Source organism: Marmota flaviventris, chromosome 6, assembly GCF_047511675.1.
Source record: "Marmota flaviventris isolate mMarFla1 chromosome 6, mMarFla1.hap1, whole genome shotgun sequence".
Lineage (NCBI taxonomy): Eukaryota > Metazoa > Chordata > Mammalia > Rodentia > Sciuridae > Marmota > Marmota flaviventris.
Window position 1 is genome coordinate 65289887 of NC_092503.1, and position 23950 is coordinate 65313836.

At 36.9% G+C, this 23950-nt stretch overlaps 1 protein-coding gene across 2 annotated transcripts in view; it reads right to left on the minus strand.

Annotated features, from left to right (window-relative positions):
- Positions 1-23950, minus strand: part of Klhl32 (kelch like family member 32) — a 200905-nt gene that overhangs the window by 149841 nt on the left and 27114 nt on the right. For both annotated transcript variants that reach the window (XM_027928168.2, XM_027928169.3), the window contains exon 2: positions 906-993. In XM_027928168.2, the coding sequence (XP_027783969.1) occupies positions 906-928 (23 nt within the window). In that variant the 5' untranslated portion in view covers positions 929-993. The remainder of the gene's footprint in view (positions 1-905; positions 994-23950) is intronic.

Consider the following 23950-nt stretch of genomic DNA (forward strand, 5'->3'; position numbering starts at 1 on the left):
TTTCCCAGAAGAAAAACATATTTTATTTAAAAGTTTTCAGAATAAATGTGTTTGACTAAAAAAAAAAAAATGTATTCTTAATGTTTATCACATGTCTTATTCATTGCTCTGAAGATCTTTTGACTATTTCCCTGAGGATGATAAAGATTTACCTCCAATGAGAATATGACAAGTGCACTCTCTTGGCTCCCACTGTTTCTGGAACATGCCAAGCTACTCCTTCCACTCCAGATCTCAGGTCATAGAGCACTTCCTCAGAAAGGCATTCCCTTATTGTATTTATCCTGTACTTTTCCTTCAAAGCATTTCTCACAACTATATTTGCATTGCTGATGGTGTGATTATTTAATGTCTATTTCTCCCATGGAATAGCCATTTCATGAGGGCAGGGACCTTATCTGTTTCATTCATAGCTGGGTCCTCTGAACCAAGTAGTGCTTGGCTCAATAAGTATCTACTTAAAAAGTGAATATTAAAGGTAAATGTTATAAAAATTTTGAGAGTAAGCATTGCACTCCCCAAAGTGATTGCTTTAAATCATTTTAAAGTCATATTCATTGGGGATAATATTCATATATGTGCATAGTTTTCTGAATTGTTTGAAAAAATCATATACTTTTGCAGTGGTGTACTTTTTGTTTGAGGGAGGTTATTATTGCAAATAAGAAAAAGAAAAAAAGTAATAGCATTCAAAGGACCATGAAAATTCTTCAGATTATTGACCAACAACTAGGTAATAGTGTTTAGTCCTGTGCCATCACACCAAAATCATAAAAGCTCTCACTGGTTGGTTTATTCCTTCAAATATGTGTTCAGCCTCTGCTCTGTACTTGGTCCTGGAATGTGCAGTGTGACCATTTCAGGGCTCAATAGATGAAGCAAGGATGTCATCCTACAGTGTATACCTGAGGCAGCGTTCAGACGGCATTGTCTAGCTGGGTTCCTCAGGGTCTCAGTCTTAGAAGTTTGCAGAGGAATCAGCAAGCATTCCAGCTAGATAAAAAGATAAGAAAGAAGAGCATATTGAGCTAAATGCAAAAAAGCACATTCTGGGTATCCTGATGCTAATGTATTAGAGTCCTGAGGAGACGGCAGGAGAGCTCCATTGTTGACATGTAACATTTTGATACTAAGCTCTTTTAACATGCAATGGTTCTAGATATTTTGAAATTTTTAAGCTTTTTCACATTATTCAAGGACAAGAATGTCAAATATATTTGAGAGTCAATAATATTTAATAAAAGATTGAAATACAAAATAAAACATCAGATGGCCAAAGGGAAAAACTGATTTGATAAGAGAAATTTGATGATCTAAATCACTGATACTAGTTGACTTGTCCTTCACAGAGATCTTACTTCCCTTCCAAACATGTTTAATGAAATTAGTCAAGTACTTCTTGACTAAGTGTTTACAGAAAGATGATTTTCTATTCAAGGAGCAGATTTCTGAAAACAAGATGAAAAAAATGACATATAGAGGATGAAAATTAGCAGGAAATGAAGACTGGGTTCTTACAGGATTAGCATAGTTGAAATATGTAATAGGATGCAGTTGTCAGGCTTTAAATGGCTCCTTGGCTATATACACTTATTCACTTACTTCCTGCTCCCCACTCTTGTCTTGGTTTTAAATCATTGATGTATCTCTAAACAGAAAAATAATTATTTAAACAGTCTGGGACCTGGTCCATGACTACACTTTACAACTCTCTCTAGAGGGTCTAGCTCCCATTTTCTAATACATCCAAGTAGCAAAATTAATTGCAATCTGGATAAGTTAAATAGGCTTCCTTCTGTCTCAATTTTATTTTGAAAAGCGAAAACAGGGTGAAAATGCCTATGAAAGGAATATGCTAAACTGTGCCTATTTCTACTGATTTGTATAAAAAAAGAGAGCTACAATTTGCAATCTGACTAAAATACAGGATTTATTATATTGGACAGAAACCCTCAATTGGTATGATTGTATTTCATTGTTAGTGATTCAAACAGTTTTTATACAATTGTATCTTTTAATTCTTATGTTCTTTTTTAATCATGGAAAACAGGATATCTATACTTTCATTTATTTCTAATGCAAGTTTTGATAAACCTAAAAGTGAACATCATTTTTAAATGATTCATGATGGGTGAGCAGCACAGGTGGTCAGAATGATTCTAGGTACATTGTTTAATTAGCTGAGGCACTTGCTTAGCAACCCACTGTTGCTACAGTTTCCTTTCAGAATCCAGGTTATAAACTCGAGGCTGTTATATCCTAACACAAACACTAACAGAAATGGACACTTGAGCTTTAAAATTGCAAAGAATATCTTTTATTACAGGGAGGTGAAAAAGCTTAATCTATCTGAAAGCCCAATGTTTTGAAAACTCTTCCAATAGTCAGATGAATGGAGAATACAGATCATAAAAGTTATGTAATTAACAATTAAAGGACAAATCTAACTTGATATTTTTCAAATATTTCAAACATGATCATTGAAAATTCTAAAATAAACTGCCTTCTATAGACATTTACTTTTTGGAGACCAACTGATTAAATTATCTCTTCTCCAAATTACCCACTGATAATCTGCTACATCCTGCAAAGCTTAGTGAAATGGATACCACTTTAAAGGTGAGTCAAAATGAGTTATGAAATCACCATTGAAAAATTTTTCTTACTTTTTATTATTTACTATTTTTATATACATTTTTTACTATTTAATTTGATTAAAGTCATAAATTTAGTTGGATTAAAGTTAAAATTTATAGGCAAATGCACCCTTTTTATGGAAACATCCCTGACTACTCCCAGTACAGTGTACATACAATATGGCTGGTTGTCAGTGCCAGCCATTTAGACCTCTTCTCCCTCAGCTAGCTTCCTTGCACTTTTTCACATGCCTGGAATGTGGATTTCTTCCTAATTCAAGATGCTCAACTTTTCCCATGAGCTCAGGGAAATACAAGACATCTCCTGTATTTCCCCTCCCAAGAATCCACACTTGGATTCAGAGCTGGGCCAGCATGGTGGAGCATTGAAGAATATAGGGAAAGGCTCAAGTTCCTCCAGGCACCCAGGTCCTAGGGCTGCTTGTGCGCCTTCAGAAACATTAACTACATTTATTACAAACCCTAAGGGGAGTGCTGGGTGAGGTTGGCAGCATGGGGCATAACTCTTTTCCTGTGAATTGAGAGTGACCACCTCAGTGGTCTCTTTCAACTAGTCCCCTACAACTTTGTAACCCACTGGCAAGACAAAGATTCTCTCCTTGACCCAACTCCAGTCAGGCTCTTTTAAATTCCCACCCCCCAGCAAGTAGTCCCTGCCCACAGTCATGTCTTCAAGAACTTTTACTCAACCACTGAATAAATAAAAATATCACCTTAATGAACACAGAATTTATACTCTGAATATTTAGTCTCTGAATAGTAAATGTGTCTATAAAAATAGTTAAGAAAATGTATATTACATATTTCAGTATCATTACATGAGCTTCTCAGTTCAGTTTAAGGAACTCAAGAAGGAAGGAGGGGATTTTTCTGTGCAGCATAACTACTTTAAAGGAACAGGCAGGGAAGAGTACCAGAATATGCCATTCTAAACTATGGGTTTTTCATTAATGGCCATTTGAGAGTTAGCTGCTACAGGAAAAACTCTAACAGGACACAAATTTTCCTTTTGTAAGGAGAATTTTTATTTACAAAGGAATGATGTATCATGGAGTCTCAATAAATGTCAATGTGCACTTTCTTTTATTATTATATATACAAATATGAATTCTATTGAGATTTGCCCAGATGATAGGTATGTGGATTAATTTTTACTTATGTTTTACTTTTTGCCAAAGTAGTTAACATGACAAGTACTAATCGTTTCATATCTTATTAATGATTTTTTAAAAGTACTACTTATTCCTGCTATCTGTAACTTATACTAATTAAAGGGAATGATCACCAGTTATTAAACAAGTAGAAGTAAAATATAAGACAAACAGAAGTGACACAATAGAAGAGTCTAGAGATATTTATTTATTTATTTATTTTTGGTCCCAGGGATTGAACCTGGGGCACTTAACCACTGAGTCGCATTCCCAGTCCTTTTTATTTTAAGACAGGGCCTCACTTAAATTTCCAAGGCTGGCCTTGAACTTGCAATCCTCCTGCCTCAGCTTCCTGAGTTGCTGGGATTACAGGCATGTGCCACCATGACCAGTGAGTTCAGAGACTTTTATACTTATTATGAATTGTAGACATAGGTCATAACCACAAAAACATAGCCACATTAGATAATTTTCCAATGTACTCAATGACTTCTTGATTCCAATTCAATATCTAATTAATATGCCGTGAAAGGAAATATTGCATCAAAGCATAAAACATATTGGGATATGTGCAATGGTCCTAGTCATTATTTCATTTATGTATTACATGAGATGACAATTTATCTTTAACTCTGGGATTTCTGTTTATCACATGAAGTGATACATTTTTAATATCAGGACATTAGCATGTGGTGCCTAAAAAGTAATAATAGATGTTCCTTTTGTCTGAACAGCAAATATCCAAGGGTCCCCCATTGGCATATTTTCCTGTACAGAACATGCATTCCTGAATATTAACAAGGATGCTTTCCATTTCAGAGATTGAAAACACCCAAGTTATTCCTCCAAATAAAAATTAACAGGGCTTACCTGTCACAGTAAAAGTCCAATGTGTGATCAAAAGTTCAGTTTGCCACCTCAGTAGAAATTTAGGCCCAAAGAGTAAAATTGCCCCATTCTTACTTCCAAAACCCTACAACTCTTTTAATACAGAAAAGACTGATTATCTGGTCAGAAGTGGTGGTGCACACCTGCAATCTCAGTGACTTGGGAGGCTGAGGAAGGAGAATATCCCTGGTATGAGGTCAGACTCAGCAACTAACTTAGTGAGGCCCTGTCTCAAAATAAAAAATAAAAAAAGGGTGGGGATGTAAGCTCAGTAATAAAGCACCCCTGGGTTCAATCCCCACTATCAAAAAAAAAAAAAAAGACTTGATTATTCAGAACATACTCCCTGAGATTATAACCTTGAAGCTTTCCTATTGAACAATTGATATTAAAAATTTTAACTCAAAAATTTTGGAAACAATGACTATTTCACCTAGTATCATTAATAAAATGTACTTTGATCTGTATTAGTAAACAATGCTTTACATGAATGAACTAGTTTAATTCTCAACTAGTTTAAACTAGTTCATTCATGTAAAGCATTGTTTGTTGGTAAAAGCATTGTTTGTTGGTAAAAAATCTGTAGGTAAGGAATTCAACAAAAGTCACAGAACTAAGAATTGGTACTGTCAAAGATCAAAACTGGGTCTGTTTGAACAGATGCTTTTTAATTTCTGCTAGGGTTACATCCTGATAAACCCATTGTACACCAAAAATATCTTGAAAGTTCACTTAGGAAACTTAACCTACTCCACAATAGGTTAGTAACTGCAGAGTAATGACTGCTCACCCTCCTGAGCCCAGGGCAGACTGAGAGCTGCAACCTGGCATCATGAAAGTATACTATAGTATATCACTATCCTGGGAAAGTATCATAATTCAAAACACAGTTTCTGCTAAGGGTACATCCCTTTCGTGCCATAGTTAAATTAAAAAAAAATGTAAATTGAACAGTCGTTCATCTGCAATAGTCTGCATTCTGAATTGTTCTGCTCTAATCCCAAATTGTATTAAAGCCATAAAACTACTAATTTCAAAGACATCTAAAATAATTAAAATAGGTTATATGAAAATTACAGAAGAAATGTAGTCAGTGAATTCTTAGCATTATAAGACATAAATATGAACATTTTGATATACTAAGTATTTCTTAAAATCCTATGAGAGATGGAAAAGAATCAAGAGGGAGAAGATGAAATATCTTTTTGAAGATGGACTTCACTAAAGGTTGACAGGACACACAAGTTTATGTTGTCCCAGCACAACAATACCAGAAAACTAAATATCTATAATAAGAAAAGAAAAAAACTTTGTAAAATTATGTAGCACACTGAATCACACAGCAAAGTGTCAGTTTTGTCTATTATTCTACTTTACATTTTATATATTTGAAAGCAACTATAATGGTGCTTAGTACACCATGTTACATAGTGAACATTAACTTGATTCTCCTTTCCCATCACCTGGATGGAAATATTGAGGGCACACTTGTCAACAGTGTATTTAAGATTAAAAGCTGAAAGAGAAGCTGAACAAGTTGGATGGCACAGTTAGCTCCAGGGAGAATCTGATAAGATGAAGTTAACAAGGCTCAAAAAATGTTGCTGTATTTCATTTTTTTTTATTATCAAAATGAAGGAGAAGTAGCTTAATACTCACATGAGATTTAAAAAAGAAAACAACCCACAACCCTACAGTTTTTTTTAAAAAAATCATTTGTATGATTATGCATAGTACTCAAAAGAGTGTAAGACAGAATTCACTAATATTCTCAATATATAATGTATTTATATATCAATAAGAATAAGATGAACAACTCCATAGAAAATAATGGACAAAGAGCACAGACAGATAAATCATCAAAGTGGAAATACAAACAGTCAACACTTGTTCAACCTGTTTAGTAATAAAAATTGCAAATAAATCAACAAGATGCCAGTTCTTTCCAATGGAGCAAGGAAAAGGAACCTCTTATACATGCCCACAGGTATTTAAATTGGTAGAGGGCACTTGTAAATATGGACCAAAGGCTTTAAAATGTGCAAATCCTTAACCCAGAATTCTATATCTAAAATACACCCTATAAAAATAATCAGATAAGCATGCATAGATATAGCTACAAGAGGTTTTACTGAAGTGTTGTTTATTCAAGCAAAAAATAGAAGTTATATATGAGGGGATGAGTTAAATAATGTATATCCTTCACTGAAAAACCAAGCAGTAACTTAATAGCAAAATGAGAAGGCAGATAAATACTTGAAAAAATATTTACATATTTTAAGAGAAAACATCAGAGTAAAATATATTATGTAAAATCACCTCTGTAAGAATACATGATTTTCATCTTGTGAAAAATATATTTATATATGTGTGTATATGCATATGTATGCATGTACATATACATATGCATATATACATATGTATATATGTACATTGCATATGCATATACATATTTATATATACATATGCATATGCATATACATATTTATATATATATGCGTATATACATATATATGTACATATTTGTACCAGAGATTAAACCTAGAGGCACTTACCCACTGAGCCATAAACCCAGCCCATTTTTTTTATATAAACAAGATGGTCTTGCTAAGTTGCTTAGGGCTTTGCTAAGTTACTGAGGCTGGCCTTGAACTCCTGATTCTCCTGCTCAGCCTCCCAAATCACTGGGATTACAGGTGTGTGCCTCTGTGCCCAGCATGAAAATACTTTTCAATTTTGAATATCTGTATTTTCCAATGCTTCTACAATAAACATATGCTTTGAACATAATTCAGAAGGATAAAAAAGAAAAGGAGCCTTTGCTCTACATCCTAAATCTAGCACTTACCAGTCATATAATTGTAGTCAAATTGGTTAATTCCAGCACTCAGTGCCTTCAGATACAAAACTGATACAACAATCAATTATACCCCTCAGGGTCAGTTGGAGGATAAAACTAAGAGTAAAAACACTTTGAAACTGAAAACTGCTTCATAAACATTAGTTGTTATTACTGGCTGACAAAACATTCAGTAAGACAATCCTATAAAGAGGCTGGGGGGAAACCTGATAGACTCTCAGGGGACATTAAGAGAAGTGTGAGGAAAATGTGAGTCCCCTACCTGCCCAGGTCATATTTTAAACATATATATATGTATAATAATATATATATTATACAGATATATACATACGTGTGTGTGTATAATGTGTGTGTCTATAATGTGTGTGTGTCTAGATACACACACACACACACACACACACATTTTTTTTCCTGAGGTTTGTTGAATCCATGGATGCAGAACCCTCAGATATAAAAGACTAACTACAGTTTGTTGAAAGACACACAAGAGGTGTGATGAAACCAAGTTTCAATCATAGCTGAGCTGCCTCCAGAGTCCACACTCTGATCCACAGCTAACAGGAAGAAGGGATCGTATTCCAGGATTTAGTTACACCCTAAAGTGTAAAGATCTACCAACAGTTTCAGGAACCACCTAGTACCATTCCTGGAGAATGAAGGCAACAGTGACTCAATACAAAGGACGTTTTTAATAATCTAAAGTGCTCAAAGGCTATGTAAGTTAATATTTCCATCACTGGAAGTAAAAGATGGAGCAATGGCACACTCAGGGTTGTTCCAAAGAAAACTCAAAGGCCCCTAGGTCTGTCTGATTTGCAGAATCTAACACCAGAGGATCAGGACCTATAGCTACCACTTTCTGGTATCTCCCAAAGAGGCCCCAGTTACGGGCTGAACTGTATCCCTCCCAAATTCATACGTTGAGTTCTTAACCTCCAATGTCTCAGATTTTGTTTGCAGATAGTGCCTTTAAAGAGGTAATTAAGCTAAAAAAAAAAGTCACATGAGAGGGCCCTAATCTTATACCCTGTGGGTAGAAGCAGAGATGGCTAAGTATCTAGAATGTCAAGCCCAGTCTGATCTGTGCCTAAAGAACTTGCCACCTCCTAAAACTCCATTCCTGAGGCTGCGCTGTGCACCTGCATGACTTTTCTATTACTTAGGGTGATTTTTTTTCCCTCAGCAGGCCTTCTACCAAGCTGCATTTCATAGGTAGCCCTACCATCTTATTATATATGATCATAAATGTATGAATTCTTTGCAGTGTGGTTCTGCTACTGGTTCTACTCAAGAGGGAAAGGGAAACACTGCTATTTTCATGTGCTAGGGGAGGTGGAAACCCAGTTCCAACTGAGTACATGGTAGTCAGATGAATACAGGCAAAACCCTTAGCCATTTGATCAACTCATCTCTCTGCCTGAAACTGTTGTGATAAAGGCAAATTCCTTAAAATGGCACCATTGCACACCTTTCTAGCTTTATGTTTTGCCACTTGGTCCTTTGGCTTTTGCTCACAATCATGTAAACCAACTCATCCATGATGAACTGTTCTATCATTTCAGAACACTGGTAACCACTATCTCTACTCCTTTCTGCCTGGTTAGCTCCTATTAATTTTGCAAGTCTCAGAGATCACCTCTTCTTGGAATCTCTCCCTGACCCTCCCAGGTCAAGAGTTAGTTATGCTCCCACATGCTCTAAGAGTACCCATACATCTACACTCAACAGCATAGTCACCTCATTAGCACAGTCTGCATTCCTATTGCCATTCTGGCCTTCTAAGTCCCCACCAGAATCATGCATTAAGCTCTGCCTACAATATTTGAAAGCTTTTCCAGTCTGCATCTCTAAACTTTTCAAAATTCTTCCTCCAAACCAGAGATGAGGTCTATACTGGAAACTATACTAGAGGGCACTGTATTATATTCTGGCAAAGAACTTGGCTACATTTTGTCTATGTCCTGAGACTCTGGGTGAGGCTGAATTTAAAAACTATCGACTTATTAATCTGGTAGAATAAACTTAAAGGCAGCACAGCATTCAATCAGTGGCATGAACATCACTGGCGCTTTTAGCTAGATTTACTGTGATAATCAGGAGCAGAAACCAGAGCTAAAGGATTTCCAAAACTTGCAGTTTGGCTAGTGGATATAAACTGGGATGCTTATTGAAGCTCCTAAAGACATGTTAAGCACTTTGCACAGAGACAATAAGCACGATGCTTATGGGGCCATTTCAGAAATATGCAAGATCATACCTATTGCAGGCACAAAGGTACAGAAGGGAAAATTCCTTTGAAAAGAGATTATTCAGGTGCTTACAGGCTGCTGCATCTGTGATTCCAGGGGGCCCAGGTATTGTGAGAGCTGGCAGCAGACCTTGGCATTATACATGAAGTGCTGGTTCTATGGTATTGCAGGATGATAGGGTCATGAAGACTTATACTAAGACTTCAAAGGAAAGTCTGGGAGACTAGGAAAAGTGCAGCAGGATCAGATCTCTATGGGCCATGCTTTAGGGAGTGATATGTGTAGCTGTGAAGGTAAAGCTGAAGCTAGAATAGAGACCAAAGGAATCAAGAGTTGCCAATAAAATGGACCATCTGCCAAGAAAAGCTGCTGGCTACCAAGAGAGCCAGACTAGAAAGAGCCCATGTGCACTGAAACTGACAAGGCCAAAGATGTTGTGCTGCCTAAGTCTTAGGAGAGAACATTAAGCAGCCATGTGTCCTAGATTCTGTATATGGAGTTAAGGGTGGGGCCCATTTGTCTGGATAGTTTAGGTCTTGTTTTGGTCCTGTCCTTTCTTTCTCTGCTCCCATTCTTCCCTGTTTACTCTCTGTCACTGTATATTGGATATATATGTAACTTGCTTTTGACTTTTACAGGGGCTCACAGCCAAAAGTTCAAAGTCAGAGGAGACTTTGAACTTGAGTAATGCTAAAACTGTTAAGACTGCAGGACTCTTGGAGAGAGACTAAATGCATTTTTCATTGTAAGATGGACATAAGCTTTTGGTGGCCAGGAGTGAAATGTTACGATTTGGATATGAGGTGTCCTCCAAAAACTTCTGTATTAATACAGAAAAGTTCAGAAATTCAATAATTGGATTGTGAGAGCTGTAACCCAATGAGTCCATCCTAGTGTGAATGAGTGGGTGGTTAACTACAGACAGGTGGCATGGCTGGAGGAGGGGCGTCACTGTGGGTGTGTCCTGGAAGGGTGCAGCTTCCCTGAGGCCCCTTCCCTACACCACCAACCCTGCTTCCAGACCCCACCTAGGCTGAGCAGTTTTCTTCTGCTGGGCTCTTCCTCCATGATGTGTTGCCTCACTTTGGACCCAGAGCAATGAATTCAGCTGTCTGTGGACCAAAACCTCTGAAACCATGGGTCCCAAATAAACTTTTCTTCTAAGTTGTTCTTATCGGGCATTTTGGTCACAGCAATGCAAAAACTGGCTAAAACACTATCATCTTGTTTATAGGCCGAATCCACAGCTATCTTGTTCACTGTTGGAATCCTCAGGACTACCATTATTGTTATAAATTCTTAAAAGCAGAAAAGTAAAAGTACAATGTATTTCTGTTTTAGAACGAAGACCATGAAATCTTAATGACAGATATTTGCATATATTGAACCATAATGTTTCAAATTACATTATGAAATGCATTCTCTAAAAGAATAAAATACTACATTGCATATGAAAATTTTTGCTTATGTAAAAATCAGGACAAAGTATCTAGTCATCCTAATGAGTATGGCTGGAGACCTTGAGAACCAAACTAAAATATGATATTTAAGTCAGTTCTTCCAGTCACATTAGCACACCCCTTTTCAGCTCTCAGTTTAATTTAATTTTTAGTTCCATCACTGCTCTATGAATAGAAACATAAAATGCTTGGATCAGTTACACAGTCTTGTCAAAATAACCTAACCTGCAATTATAACATCCTGAGGTGCTTTTTTTAAATGTTGCCATGAAAACTTTTTCATTAAAGAATTTCTTATAGTTCTCACATCATTCAAAATTAAATTAAATTATCCATCTGCATCTTTACAGATGACATAATGTAGATCTTGAGCATTTTGCTATTATAAATTATTTTTATGATTTATAGCATAATACTATATAGCATGGCAAAATCTAATGTGCTACATATGTGCAATTATTTTATTTCATTAGACAACCCTGTATAAAAAAGTTCTTAATCAGACAGTAAATGACCATTCTCTTGTTAATGTTTCCCTTCTAACAAATAGAAAACACATGGTTTACAACCATATGATCTAGATGTAATCCAAGCTCCATTTTAAAATACAGCAATGGTCTTAATTTTGAATTTTAAAATATGAACTATTCATTTATCCAATATTTGCTAAATGCTTAATACAGGAACCACTGAACAAGATATGATGAAAAACAAAAAGATTTAAAATATCTACCTTCAAAAAGCTTATAATCTACAAAATAAGGAATAATATCTCCACATATACCCTGATATTATAAATGCAGTATATTCTGCATTTTCTGCTATTGAGTAATATACAGATATTTTTTCATTTAAAAAATGAGAATTGAAGCATATTATATACATTAGTATGTTACTAGTTTGTACCCCTTTAAAAGCTGATGTGTATCTTACAGCTGCAAGAAGCACTGGGACAGGGAAAATGCTGTTACTCAAGTACCTACACGTGGAGGCTAGCAGTATGTATGCATGTTTGCTATTACATTTAATTTTTATAACAATCTACCCTTGTAAGAATTAAATGTGTCCTTTCTTTCTTTTTCTTTTTCCCCCCAGTGAAAAACCATGGTCTCAACAAACTGAAATGTTCAAGGTAAGAAAAGCTAATAACTGGTGCAGTTAAGATGAAAATCCCCAGTTCTCTTGTATTATACTGAATTATATTATCCTCCCAAAGGAAAGATTGGTGTCCTTTAGAGTGCTGGGCAAAGGTTAAACACAGAAACACTGAAGAATAGAGAGAAACTACTCTCCAGATGAGAACAACACATTCAAAGATATGAAGGCCCCTGAGCTATAATTTTATGAATGAGAATCCTGGGCAAGCTGGAGGTATAGTACAGTAACCTGATAAAAAGATTGAGGTCCAGAAGTAGATTGCTTAGATCTGCAACCTGATTCCAATACTGGTTTTGTATTTTTGTCAGTGTTTGCATTGCTGTGACCAAAATACTTGACAATGACAACTTACAGGAAGAAGAGTTTATTTGGGGTCCACAGTTTCAGAGATCTCAACCCATAGATGGCTGACTCCATTACTCTGGGTCCACAGTGAGGCAGCACATCATGGGGCAAGGGCCCAATGAAGAAAGGCTACTCAGCTCATGGAGGTGTTGGGAAGGAGAAAGAGGGAGTGGAGAAGGGGCCACAGGGAAGATGTACCTTCCAGGGCACACCCCAATAACCTCTTCCAGCCATGCCCTACCTGCCTATAGCTACCACTCAGTCATTCAAACTAGGATGGACTGATAAGGTTATGGCTCTCATGATCCAATCATTGCAACTCCAAATGTTCCTGCATCATTAATACAGGAGCTTTGGGGGAACATTTTGTATAACCCATAACATTGTGTGAACTTTTAGTTACCTAATTTCTCTAAACCCAAATTTCCTAAGGAATTAAGAAGGTGTAAAAGTGGAACTTAATAAAAGACAGATTCCCAGTTAAAGATGGTGGATTGAACACATGCCCATTGAAATGTTTACACTGATTGCAACACACATCCTAATTTCAGGAATGCTAAATTTCAAAAACAATGTTTTTTTCACAAGGAAATTGCCCAAAGAAACCATAGTAAATGGATTTAAAAACAACAATAAATATACAAGATCAAAGAGAACAAGAAATAGAAGCCATAAAACCTACTGAAGCTTAAGAACAGATGGATGCATAATAGCTGATTTCGTACAGAAGGTGAATTCTACTCTGTTAAAGGGGAATGCAAAGAAAAATTCTAATTTGCATCAAGGAATATATATGTTGGAAGATTCAGGAACTGATGGTACCAGCATGAGGTTCAAACTACGGACTGTCCTCCTGAAATTGATTTGCTAATACCCTAATGACCAATGTAATGCTTTGTTTTTTATCCATCTTGATTGGCTCATAACTCCTTCCTCAAGGCAGACCATAGGAACTAGAATTTTTCTTCCTCAACAATAGGTCATAGATGTTCTAACCTTCCACTTCCTCTGGCTTTCTGGAGTTCTGAAAAAAAGAAAGGGCCGGGAGGGAGAGAGAGAAGGGAGGGAGGAAGGAGGAAGGAAGAAAGGAAAGTCCAACAGTAACTCATAAGACCTTCCTTGTTCCAAAAGGTTCACCCCTCATTTCCTGGAGGAAGGAGTGCTGCACAGAGAGACCAAGAATGCTGGAGCAGACAGATCTTGATGGGATTCTCCACTCAGTCTACTAACCTTAGCTCATACCCTTTTTGTCCAATCACATATTCACATAGTTGTCCATGCCTTACTTCAGTCACACCTATGCAATCAAGTCTCCATATAAACCAAAAGGACATGGTTCAGGGGGCTTCTGTGTAGCTGAATACGGAGGTTCCTGGAGATTGGCACACACAGAGGAGGCATGGAAGCTGCAGGCCCCTTCTCCCATATCTCAACCTATGCATCTCTTCATCTCTGTCCTTTTGCAACATCTTTTGTGTTAACCAGTAAACGTTAAGTGTTCTGTGAAGTGCTTGAGCGAATTACTTGAACACAAGGAGGAGGTCGTGGGAACACTAATTTACAGCTGCTCAATCAGAAGTACAAGTAAAACAAGATGAAACTTGCAACTAGCATCTGAAGTGAGGGTGGGCACTGGGATCTCAATCTGTAGAGCCTAACACTATCTCCAGGTAGACAGTGTGAGAATTTAATTGAATTAGAGGACACAGCTAGTGTCCCCAGCTGCAGAATTGCTTCTTGCTGGTGGAGAGGAATCCTCACACCTTTTAGTGTCTTCTGTGTTGGTTGTGGTGTGAGAGCAGAGAAAAACAGGAGGTAGTTTAGTTATGAAGGTGCAGCCTTCATGGTGCCATTAATACCCTTATAAGAAGAAAAAGAGGTTTTTCTGTCTGTCTGCTCTCTATCATGTGAAGATATGGTGGGAATTCGGCCATCTGCCAACCAAGAAGGGAGCCCTCACCAGACACCTGGTCTGCCAGCACCTTGATATTTAGCTTCCCAACCTCCACATTATGAGAAATAAAATGCTTGTGTTTAAGCCACCCAGTCTATGTCACTTGTTATAGTGACCCAAACTGTCTGAGACAGTTGCAATAGAAAACTGGGGAAAATCTGTTTTAAAAGCAGTCAAGACTCCTAAACCCCCACCCCTTTCCTGCACTGAATAGCTTCTGGTCCTGCCTCATCCCAGTGGCAGATTGGATATTTGCTGTCTAGAGGGAATGACAATTTAGACTGGGCATTACAGACATAGTGGATGATGGAGGTGCTTTTCTTTCATGTAACACTCAGTTTCCAGAATACCAGTAGTTAGGTTCATACCATTCAGGGGAATTAGAGTATTCCTTGGGGTATATAAGCCAATAGTAAAATCTAAAGGTCAGATGTAAAATGAACAGCTCAACCTGATCACTTTACCAAGTAGCCCCTGGGTAACAAGCCTACACATGTATTCAGAGCTTCTGGTCATCTCTTTTTCTCCCTTTCTCTTTAAAATGGGTGACTATCCAAGGATCACCAAAAGTTTGAAAAAAACAGAAGAGGATCACCAAACCAAAGAAATACAAAACTAAAACTAAAACTAAAACATTTTTTCCTGGGCTCAGAGTATAGCTCAGTGGTAGATCACTTGCCTAGCATGTTCAAGACCTTGGGTTCAAGTTCAATCCTGAGCACCACAAAATAAATATATAAAATTTAAAAAGAGAAAAAAGTCTCCAATGTGGAATTCTATACTCAAACAAAATTATCAATTTTTTAAAAGTGTTAAAGTAGAATAAAGATGTTTACACACTTGCAATGTATAAATAATCTCCTAACTACTTTCCCAGGAAGTTACAAGGGATATTTTCTACCTAAACAAAGGACTATACGAAGAAAAAGGAAGACATGATTCAGGAAACCAAGAATTCAATACAAGAAGTTCATGACAGAATCTCCAAGTGATGGTGAAGGGAAATCCCCAAACTACAACTATGAAGAACACTCAGATTGGAGCAGTTCAAGAGGGTCCAGAGAGACTTCCCCAAGAAGGTAAAACTGATAGGAATAGCAAAGCTGTGTGAGAAAGGAACAGCACTCATGGTTTGGTTATGAAGAGCATTTAGATTGCCGTGGCCATATAAAAATAGAATACAGATCCAAATAAAATATTAGTGTAGCTAAATTAAGAGAATGAAGGGACAGGGAGTGAGCAAATGTGTTACAGGAGATGGATGAAGAGGACTAAATTTTGCTCTTCTGTCATGGGAAACCAATAGACTCAAACCAAAAGGAACTGGCAACATGAGCATGTTGCTGAGAAATATCAAAATAAAAATCCAAAAGAACTGAACGCAGCTGCCTCTTTTTTTATTAGTTCTAATCAGTTATACATGACAGCAGAAAGCTCTTTGATTCATTGTACACAAATGGAGCAGAAGTTTTCACTTCTCTGGTTGTATAAGAAGTACAGCCACACCATTTGTGCAATCATACATGTACCTAGGGTATTAATGTCCATCTCATTCCACTGATCTTTCCTACCCCCATGCCCCCACCCACCCCCGTCCTCTTTGCCCATCCAGGTTCCTCCACTCATCCCATGCCCCCCATTATGGGTTAGCATCCACTTATTAGAGAAAACATTTGGCCCCTGGTTTTTTGGTATTGGCTCATTTTATGCATCTGCTGCTTCTACACCTCTACATAACAGTCTTATGAATTATCTGACTCTTCAAATCATGTATAAATATAATGCTGATAAGATAAAAACTAAATGAAAAAATATAACTCATCTTACAATATATACAATTTAATTAGCTGAATTACAACTTAATGAAACTTATGAGATATATAATTAAATGAGATAATCTAGAGTATATATCAATATATTATTGAAAATACATTAATACAAAAGACACATATTAATATTATCTTTGGGCTTTATTTATGTTTTTGTTTTTTGCAGTGCTGGAGATAAATCTCAGGGCCTTGTGCATGCTAGGCAAGTGCTTTACCACCAAGCTACATCCCCAACCCAGCTATATTATTATCTTGATGATGACACTAAGATGATGGTAGTGATGATGAACCTTTAGATATCAGTATATTTTAGTGCTAAACAGAGAATAATACTTTTGAATCCATCTTTGCCTTTTTCCTAATTGAGTCTTAGAAAAGCCAGGTCGTACACAGTAACCACCTTACCAGCAATGGTTAAGGTGCAGAGATGGATGGGGCACAGCACAGCACCAATATCCCCTAGTCCTCTTTTGAGACATACTCAAAAAAAAGGCAGAATCATCATAGTGCTCACTTGACTTTAAGCATTAGTCACAAGCTTTCTTCCTGCTGTTGTCCCCTTATAGTATCAAACTGTGGGCCACTGACACCAGCTAAACACAGTCCATGTTTACATGGGAAACAATGTGCATAAGAACGCTGGTGATTTTCTTCCAAACAGACAGCCCAGACTGTTTCCTTGTCTGAGCCCCACCTGGTCCTGGCTTCTTCCTCATTTTGTTTGGGCTGCTGAAATCTCTCTTATCCTCAAACAGAGCCCATGTGAGTATGATCCTGTACATTTTTCTATTATTAACATAAAAATGTAAATATCATGCTTTAAATCAGAAGTTTAAATAAGAAACTTTATATTAGACTGGTCATATTAATTTATAAAACATTCAGAATTGTATATTTTGTGGGAAGTACATTTTTAGTTCAAACTAAGAAATTTGCATTAAAAGGCTTTCTTAAGTTTAAGACATTGACAATAGCTATATTCAAATGTCTACAAAGTACAAATTGCATTTTCCTACCATCATCTCATGGGCTCTATTATAAGAATGTCCTCTGTTGTAGAATCCCAAGTAGTTAGAATAGTATATTGAAATGCTTTGGCCTTTCTCTTATCAGTCCTTATCAATCACTTTGGGTACTGGTAGGACTGTTTGCCACTTTCGCCTGTGGGTATGTGCTTTAGGATTGGCCTGGTCTGTCTCTGTCTTGGGAAGTACTCCCAAGCTAAGGAAGGCACAAGGTCAGGAACTCACCAAGACCACCCAGCTCCCATGTAGGTTTTCCAGCTCGATGCTACACTGAATGTTTTTTCTTCCTAGTGTAATTCTAGTGTTTTTCATCCTAATTCCCAGAATTTGTGAATATGTTGCCTTAGTGTGAAAAGAAGAATTAAGGTTGTGATAGGGCTGAGGCAGACAACCAGCTGGCCTTGAATCTAGATTACCCTGGGTAGTCTGGATGGGCTCAATGTCATCACACGAGTTTTTAAAACCCAGAGAAAAGGTCTCAGAGATGCAATATGAGAAGGACTGGCTGACACTGCTGGTTCTGAAGACAGAAAGGAGACCAAGAGGGAAGGAATGCAGCCAGCAAGGAAACAAAGGGCCTATGTCCTACAACCACAAGGAATTGAACCCAAAGCAGAAACTAAATTCTCCCCCAGAGCCTGACTAGAATAACAAATTCATGCAAGAGTTTTTTGACCTGGAACATCTAAAACTGGAGAATGAATGGTTGACTGAAAGTTCTAAGATTTGGAAATCAATGTTTTATTTAGGTTGATGAACAGCACGTGGGCCAAATCCAACCGACTGCTTTTGCCAGATGAAGTTTTATTGGAGCACAGCCACACTCAGTTGGTGAGGTATTGTCTATGGCTATTTTCATACTACACCAGAGTTGAGCAGTTGCACACAGACCATCTGGCCCACAAAGCTTAAAGTATTTGCTAATTTGCCCTTTACAGGAAAAGTTTGCCAATCGTTGAGCGAGGCTGACATGAAATCTTTCCTGTGTTTTTTCTCTGACTCTCCATTTTGAAGATATTACTAATATCCAATGTCTGCAGTGAAGAGGACATAGTGATCTACCAATTTGTTAATTTACACTTCAGGTGATAAAGATGCGAGTTTCCTAGACAAACTATTTGGTTTTCCATGAAAACATATCTAACTTGGATGAATAACAAAGAAGTTACTGTAACTAATCATGCACTAACTGTTCATTCATTCACTCACTCATTCAATCATTCAAAATTTAGATAGTATTTACCATACTCTAAGAATTCATGTTAAAGGAGTGAGATTAAAATGATTTTGTAGAGCAAAGTGTCTAGCTTTTTTTAACATGACAACTGATAAAAGCTATCATTTTCTTTTTAATAAAAAGATGTAAGGTAGGAGAAAGTACGTGGGCAGGAGGTTGAGTTCCTTCAGCTGGGTTGAGCTGCATGTTAACTGACATCCTATCTATGAATTATAGGGGCAGGGACCACATCCCACTCACCTCCTTGCTGGAATGAGCTTGTTTCCTAGAATACTTACTAATAAATGTATTGGTCTTGTTTAGTGAGTTAATGGAGTTTGTACCACAAATGCAGAAGTTCCAGACACCTCCCAAAACACTATCCTGTCCGTGAAAAGGCACCCTAAGTCTTTTACAGAGTATGCACAAGATTCTAACAACTTCATATCAAGACAAAAAAGAATTCCAAATTTCATTTTCATTTTAAAATTAGCATCCTTTTAAAACCTTGGCTTTGATGAAAACCCTGTAGCTAAGAGATCTCAGTTTTAAGACAATATTACATGATTGATTCTACTTTTATAGAATAACTAAACAGCAAGTTGAAGCACTTTGAAAATATAATGTGCAATTGAAATGTTGAAGTCATAATTTTACAATTACCAAAGGGAACACAGAATATTGATGTGAATAACAAAATTTCAAGTTAGTATATTTAATTCAAAAGTCAGTGGCAAACTATTTACATATTGAGCCACTTTGCCTTAGTTCTAACTAATGCTACTAAATACCTTTGAGAAATATTAAAATTTAAGGGGAAAAAAGATACGAAAGTGGTGCTTTCTGAATCACTGTACAAATTACACTATGAATATTTATAAACAAGGCGAAATTATTGATCTCACTGGGGAGTTTTAAGACATTATCTTATGAAATTAAATAAGAGCTGTCATTAATAATTTGTACAACCCTGCTATGATGCAGTCAAGTAGAAAATATTAATATTTTTTAAAGTGAAATTACCAAACTCAGTCAGTTTACATGAAAACAATGTCAACAACGGAGATGGACCCAGAGATTCTAGATCTGGGTGAATGAGTGAGGACAAGTACGGACAGCGGCAAAGGAAGGCAGAGGGGATGACAGAAAAGGAAGACTGACTAACCAGAGTACCATAGCCAGAGCTCTGGATAACGAATTAAAATGAAGGGAAATGTTTGAGGATTTTAAGAACATTCATCCATTTGAAAATATTCATTAGCTCCTACTATATACCGCTAGGTTCAGGAAGCACAGTTTAGTGTCCCCATTCTCACAGAACTTACATTCAAAGGGCAAGAAACAGCCAATGAGAAAACACCGGATAGCAATGGGTACTATGAGGAGCCAAACATGCGACATGATCCAGTCAGTGGGCGTTTAGTTTGAGTGGTCAGGGAAAGCCTCTAGAGAAATGAAGTTAACCGAAAATAACCGTTACACAAATGTCAAAATACTGAGGAATATTCCAAATTCAGAGATGAGAAAGTTTTCCACATTATGTTTTGTGATTTGAGAAATGTTTTGAATTGCTACATGACTTTTTGGCATGAGTCAGAAGAGGAGGAGGAGAGGAGAGTCTGTTTTCTTGGCTCAGTCAAGAGGCTTGGGTGAGCTTGACACGTGGGAGGACGCATCTCAGAGAATAGTGTGGGGAGGTAGAGGGGATAAAAGGCTGTCAAATCCATCAAGTTTGATATTTCACAATGACTGAAGTAGAATTCTTTCTTCATTAATTCCTAATTTTCCCAGTGCACAAAAGTTATGAACACATAATGTTGCTTCAAAAAAAAACGTATAGTGTATTCTCTGATCAAGGTATTACTGCCCTTGGTAATGTCCTACACATGAAATTAGTAAACATTACTTGTGAAAACAAAACTATCATGTTTATTTCAAAGTCTATCCTATGGTTTCAATAACTGTGTATCTCAGAAAAATACAATGTCACACTTAAGAACATACCTACATTGCAAAACTTTTCTTAAGTTTCAAAAATTATCTGATGTTTGGGCAGAATATTTTTCATCCACATGCCATTAAAAACAAAACTCTTAGGTCTCTATGGAGAAATATTTAAGAACAAAAACTATGGTGGTCCAACAAGCACAGGATAAGAAACCAATCTCAAGTTTGAAGTACAAGTTTGACTTTATCTTACCTCCCCATCTGTATTGCTGAATTATCATCCTTCTATATATAGTGAGGCATAACAACAATTAAAGTCTTTAAGAAGTGAGAGGTAATCTTTACAAGATGCTTAGAAGACGTTGCTTATAACATTCACTGCAGTGTAATTTTCAGGAGAATCCTTAAGAGGGATTTCTTTGGGGCACTAATACAAAGAAATGAAGAGCAATGATGCCACTGAGCATTTGGTTTTGGTTTATTTGTGTTAAAAGAAAAACTTTAGAGTGATTAAACAGAATAGTGTTTATTTGAGCAAAGAATGATTCATGGATCAGGCAGCACCCAGAACTAAAAGAGGTTCAGAGAACATCAAGAGCAGGCTTTCCATAGGGTGAACACAGAAGCAAAGTAATTTCTTGATTGGCTACAGGTAGGCATTTGCCTTATTTGGTTGTGATCTGGTAGAAAGTCCCTGGTGAGAGATTATCTGGTGGTTTCTGATTGGTAAGCTTAAGTTTCATTTTCCTGAAATGAAACTGTTTACAGTTTCCTGGCTTCAGTTTGCTTATATAAGAGCCTTAAGGTGCTGGAACAACTTTAGCCTAGTGACCTCCCTGTGAAATTTCTTTTAACATTTATAAATGCTTTAAAACAAGTAACTCCTCAAGCTTCTCATTTTATAATCACTGACAAGAAAGTTTGGAATTCAGTGTGTACCTCATTCTTAGCATATGGAAGCCAACAATCTGCTTCTTTCTATTATTATTCACGGTTCATTTTATGACATCCCTTTCTTTTGCATGTATCAGCCACTTCTTATGAGTTAACCCTTTTTTTCCCTTTAACTCTTTTTTTTCTCTCCTTAAATTACCAGGGGATAAAAGAATCCATTGAGAGGAATGCAATGGGGAAAGAGGAAGAGGCATAGGACTTGTCATCTCATTATTACCTACCTCAGACTCTAGAGAGAGCAGCAGTGGCAGGAATGGCAAAAATATAAGGTAAAAGTCGCAAATTCAGAAGTGGTCTACTGCGATCTTTCTCTCTCCTGTACTTTGTCTCTGCCCAGTTATCAATAATGTAAAAGAATTCTCTAGGCCCCTATTCCTCACAATCTATTTCTCCCAAAACAGTTCTAATAATTCCAAATTCATAAGCAGAGAAGTGGCAGATTCTTGACTTAAGAATCATCAAGTATTTATTGCATGGCTACCACATTCAGACTTTCTTCTAAGCACTTGGGACACATTGATGGGCAGAACAGACAAGATACCTGTCCCATGGAACAAGCTTTCTACATAGAGAAAACAGATAAGCAATAAACATGGCAAGTAAGTAAATTATATGGTGTTCCAGGAGGTGACAAGTAGTTTGAAAAAAATCAAGCAAGGTTAATGGGATCTGAATGAAGGGTTTATGTACAATAATAATAATTTTACCAGAAATTGCAAATGAATATTATATATAAATCTGGTTGAATTGATTAGAATGATATATATCACTTAAAGCAAAAAATTTTGAATTATTTTTGCCCTAAATATATTCACATTTTTAATGTGTGAAAGTTTTACTAATTTTGTTCACATTTCTTTGGGAAAGTCAACTTTTTTCATAAAATGATATAAATTACATCATTTTTGTATAAACCCTTATAAGATCCCAGAAACTATTATAAAATATTCCTTGTGTGACCTTGCAGCTCACATTTGCAACTGCATAAACTGACCACACAGGGAAGACCAGCTCCTCAATTATCCCAGAAATTCTCGAAACACAATCCTCTCTGCTTCCACATTCTCACTTCACGCTGTCTCCATTCTGTGCAATAATGCCTGCTGCTGCATCTATGATGTTTATACCAAACATTTCTAGGCTCATGTAGAAAGTACTAAGGATGACAGTAAAGAAGCCACAAAGGAGACACTGCCCAAGAATGTCCTCTCTTAGAGTGAGCTAAATTCTAAGTGCCATCACTGCCCAAGTCACTGAAGCCACTATATACCCAGGATCCCATAGAGGTTTTAGCAAAATAATGCTTTTTAAAAAATATTTCTTCCCAGGGGCTAGGGAGGCTGAGGCTGGAGGATCACGAGTTCAAAGTCAGCCTCAGCAAAAGGGAGGTGCTAAACAACTCAGTGAGACCCTGTCTCTAAATAAAATTTAAAAAAAAATAGGGCTGGGGATGTGGCTCAGTGATTGAGTGCCCCTGAGTTCAATCCCTGATACAAAAACAAACAAACAAAAAAACACAAAAAACACTTGCTCTTTTAAAAGTATCCTCCTCTTTCTAGGACTTGGAATTGAGTCCTGTTGGATTTAGGCCAAGGGACAATCTGGATGGCAGACACTGCTCTACTTGGAATTAAGCTTTTTCTCTGACACTCACCCACTGGACTAGAAATAAACTTGTAAGCCTTAACCTACCTACAAGGTCTGTGATCTCTGAAAAGGTCTGCCTCATAAGTTCTTCAGACCTGCCCAGTCTTAGTGTACCTGCTAGGATTTCTGCTCTGACAGAACTGGATATGCTTCCAGCTCTTTGGAAGGGAACAGCAGTAAGTTATGTGGCACCACAGTGAACAATGGAAAGTGTCAGATAAGTCCTGCTATGTATGTTCACAGCTAGCACAAAGTGCTGGCACAGGAAGGTGCCAGGATAAAACGGTGGTACCTAAAAAACAACCACAAATGAAAACAAAGTCCTAGAAGTGCATCCTATCTCTCAAGGAAAGGCTTCCCAAATTAAAATAAAATAATTTAGTTTGTGATAAAAAGACCTACAAATTAATACTGAAATAGGGGAATTATTCAATATAGGGGGAAAGTCATATACTTTAATCATTTTTGGTGAAAAAATGTTGCCAAAGGGTACATTCTTAAGAGATATAAATTTAAAGGAAAAGATGATAATTCTTCCAGTGAATCCAAGTTCTGTAATCCCATTAAAAGCAATTTTCCTTCCTGCAACTGCTTACTCTTCCGATAAAGA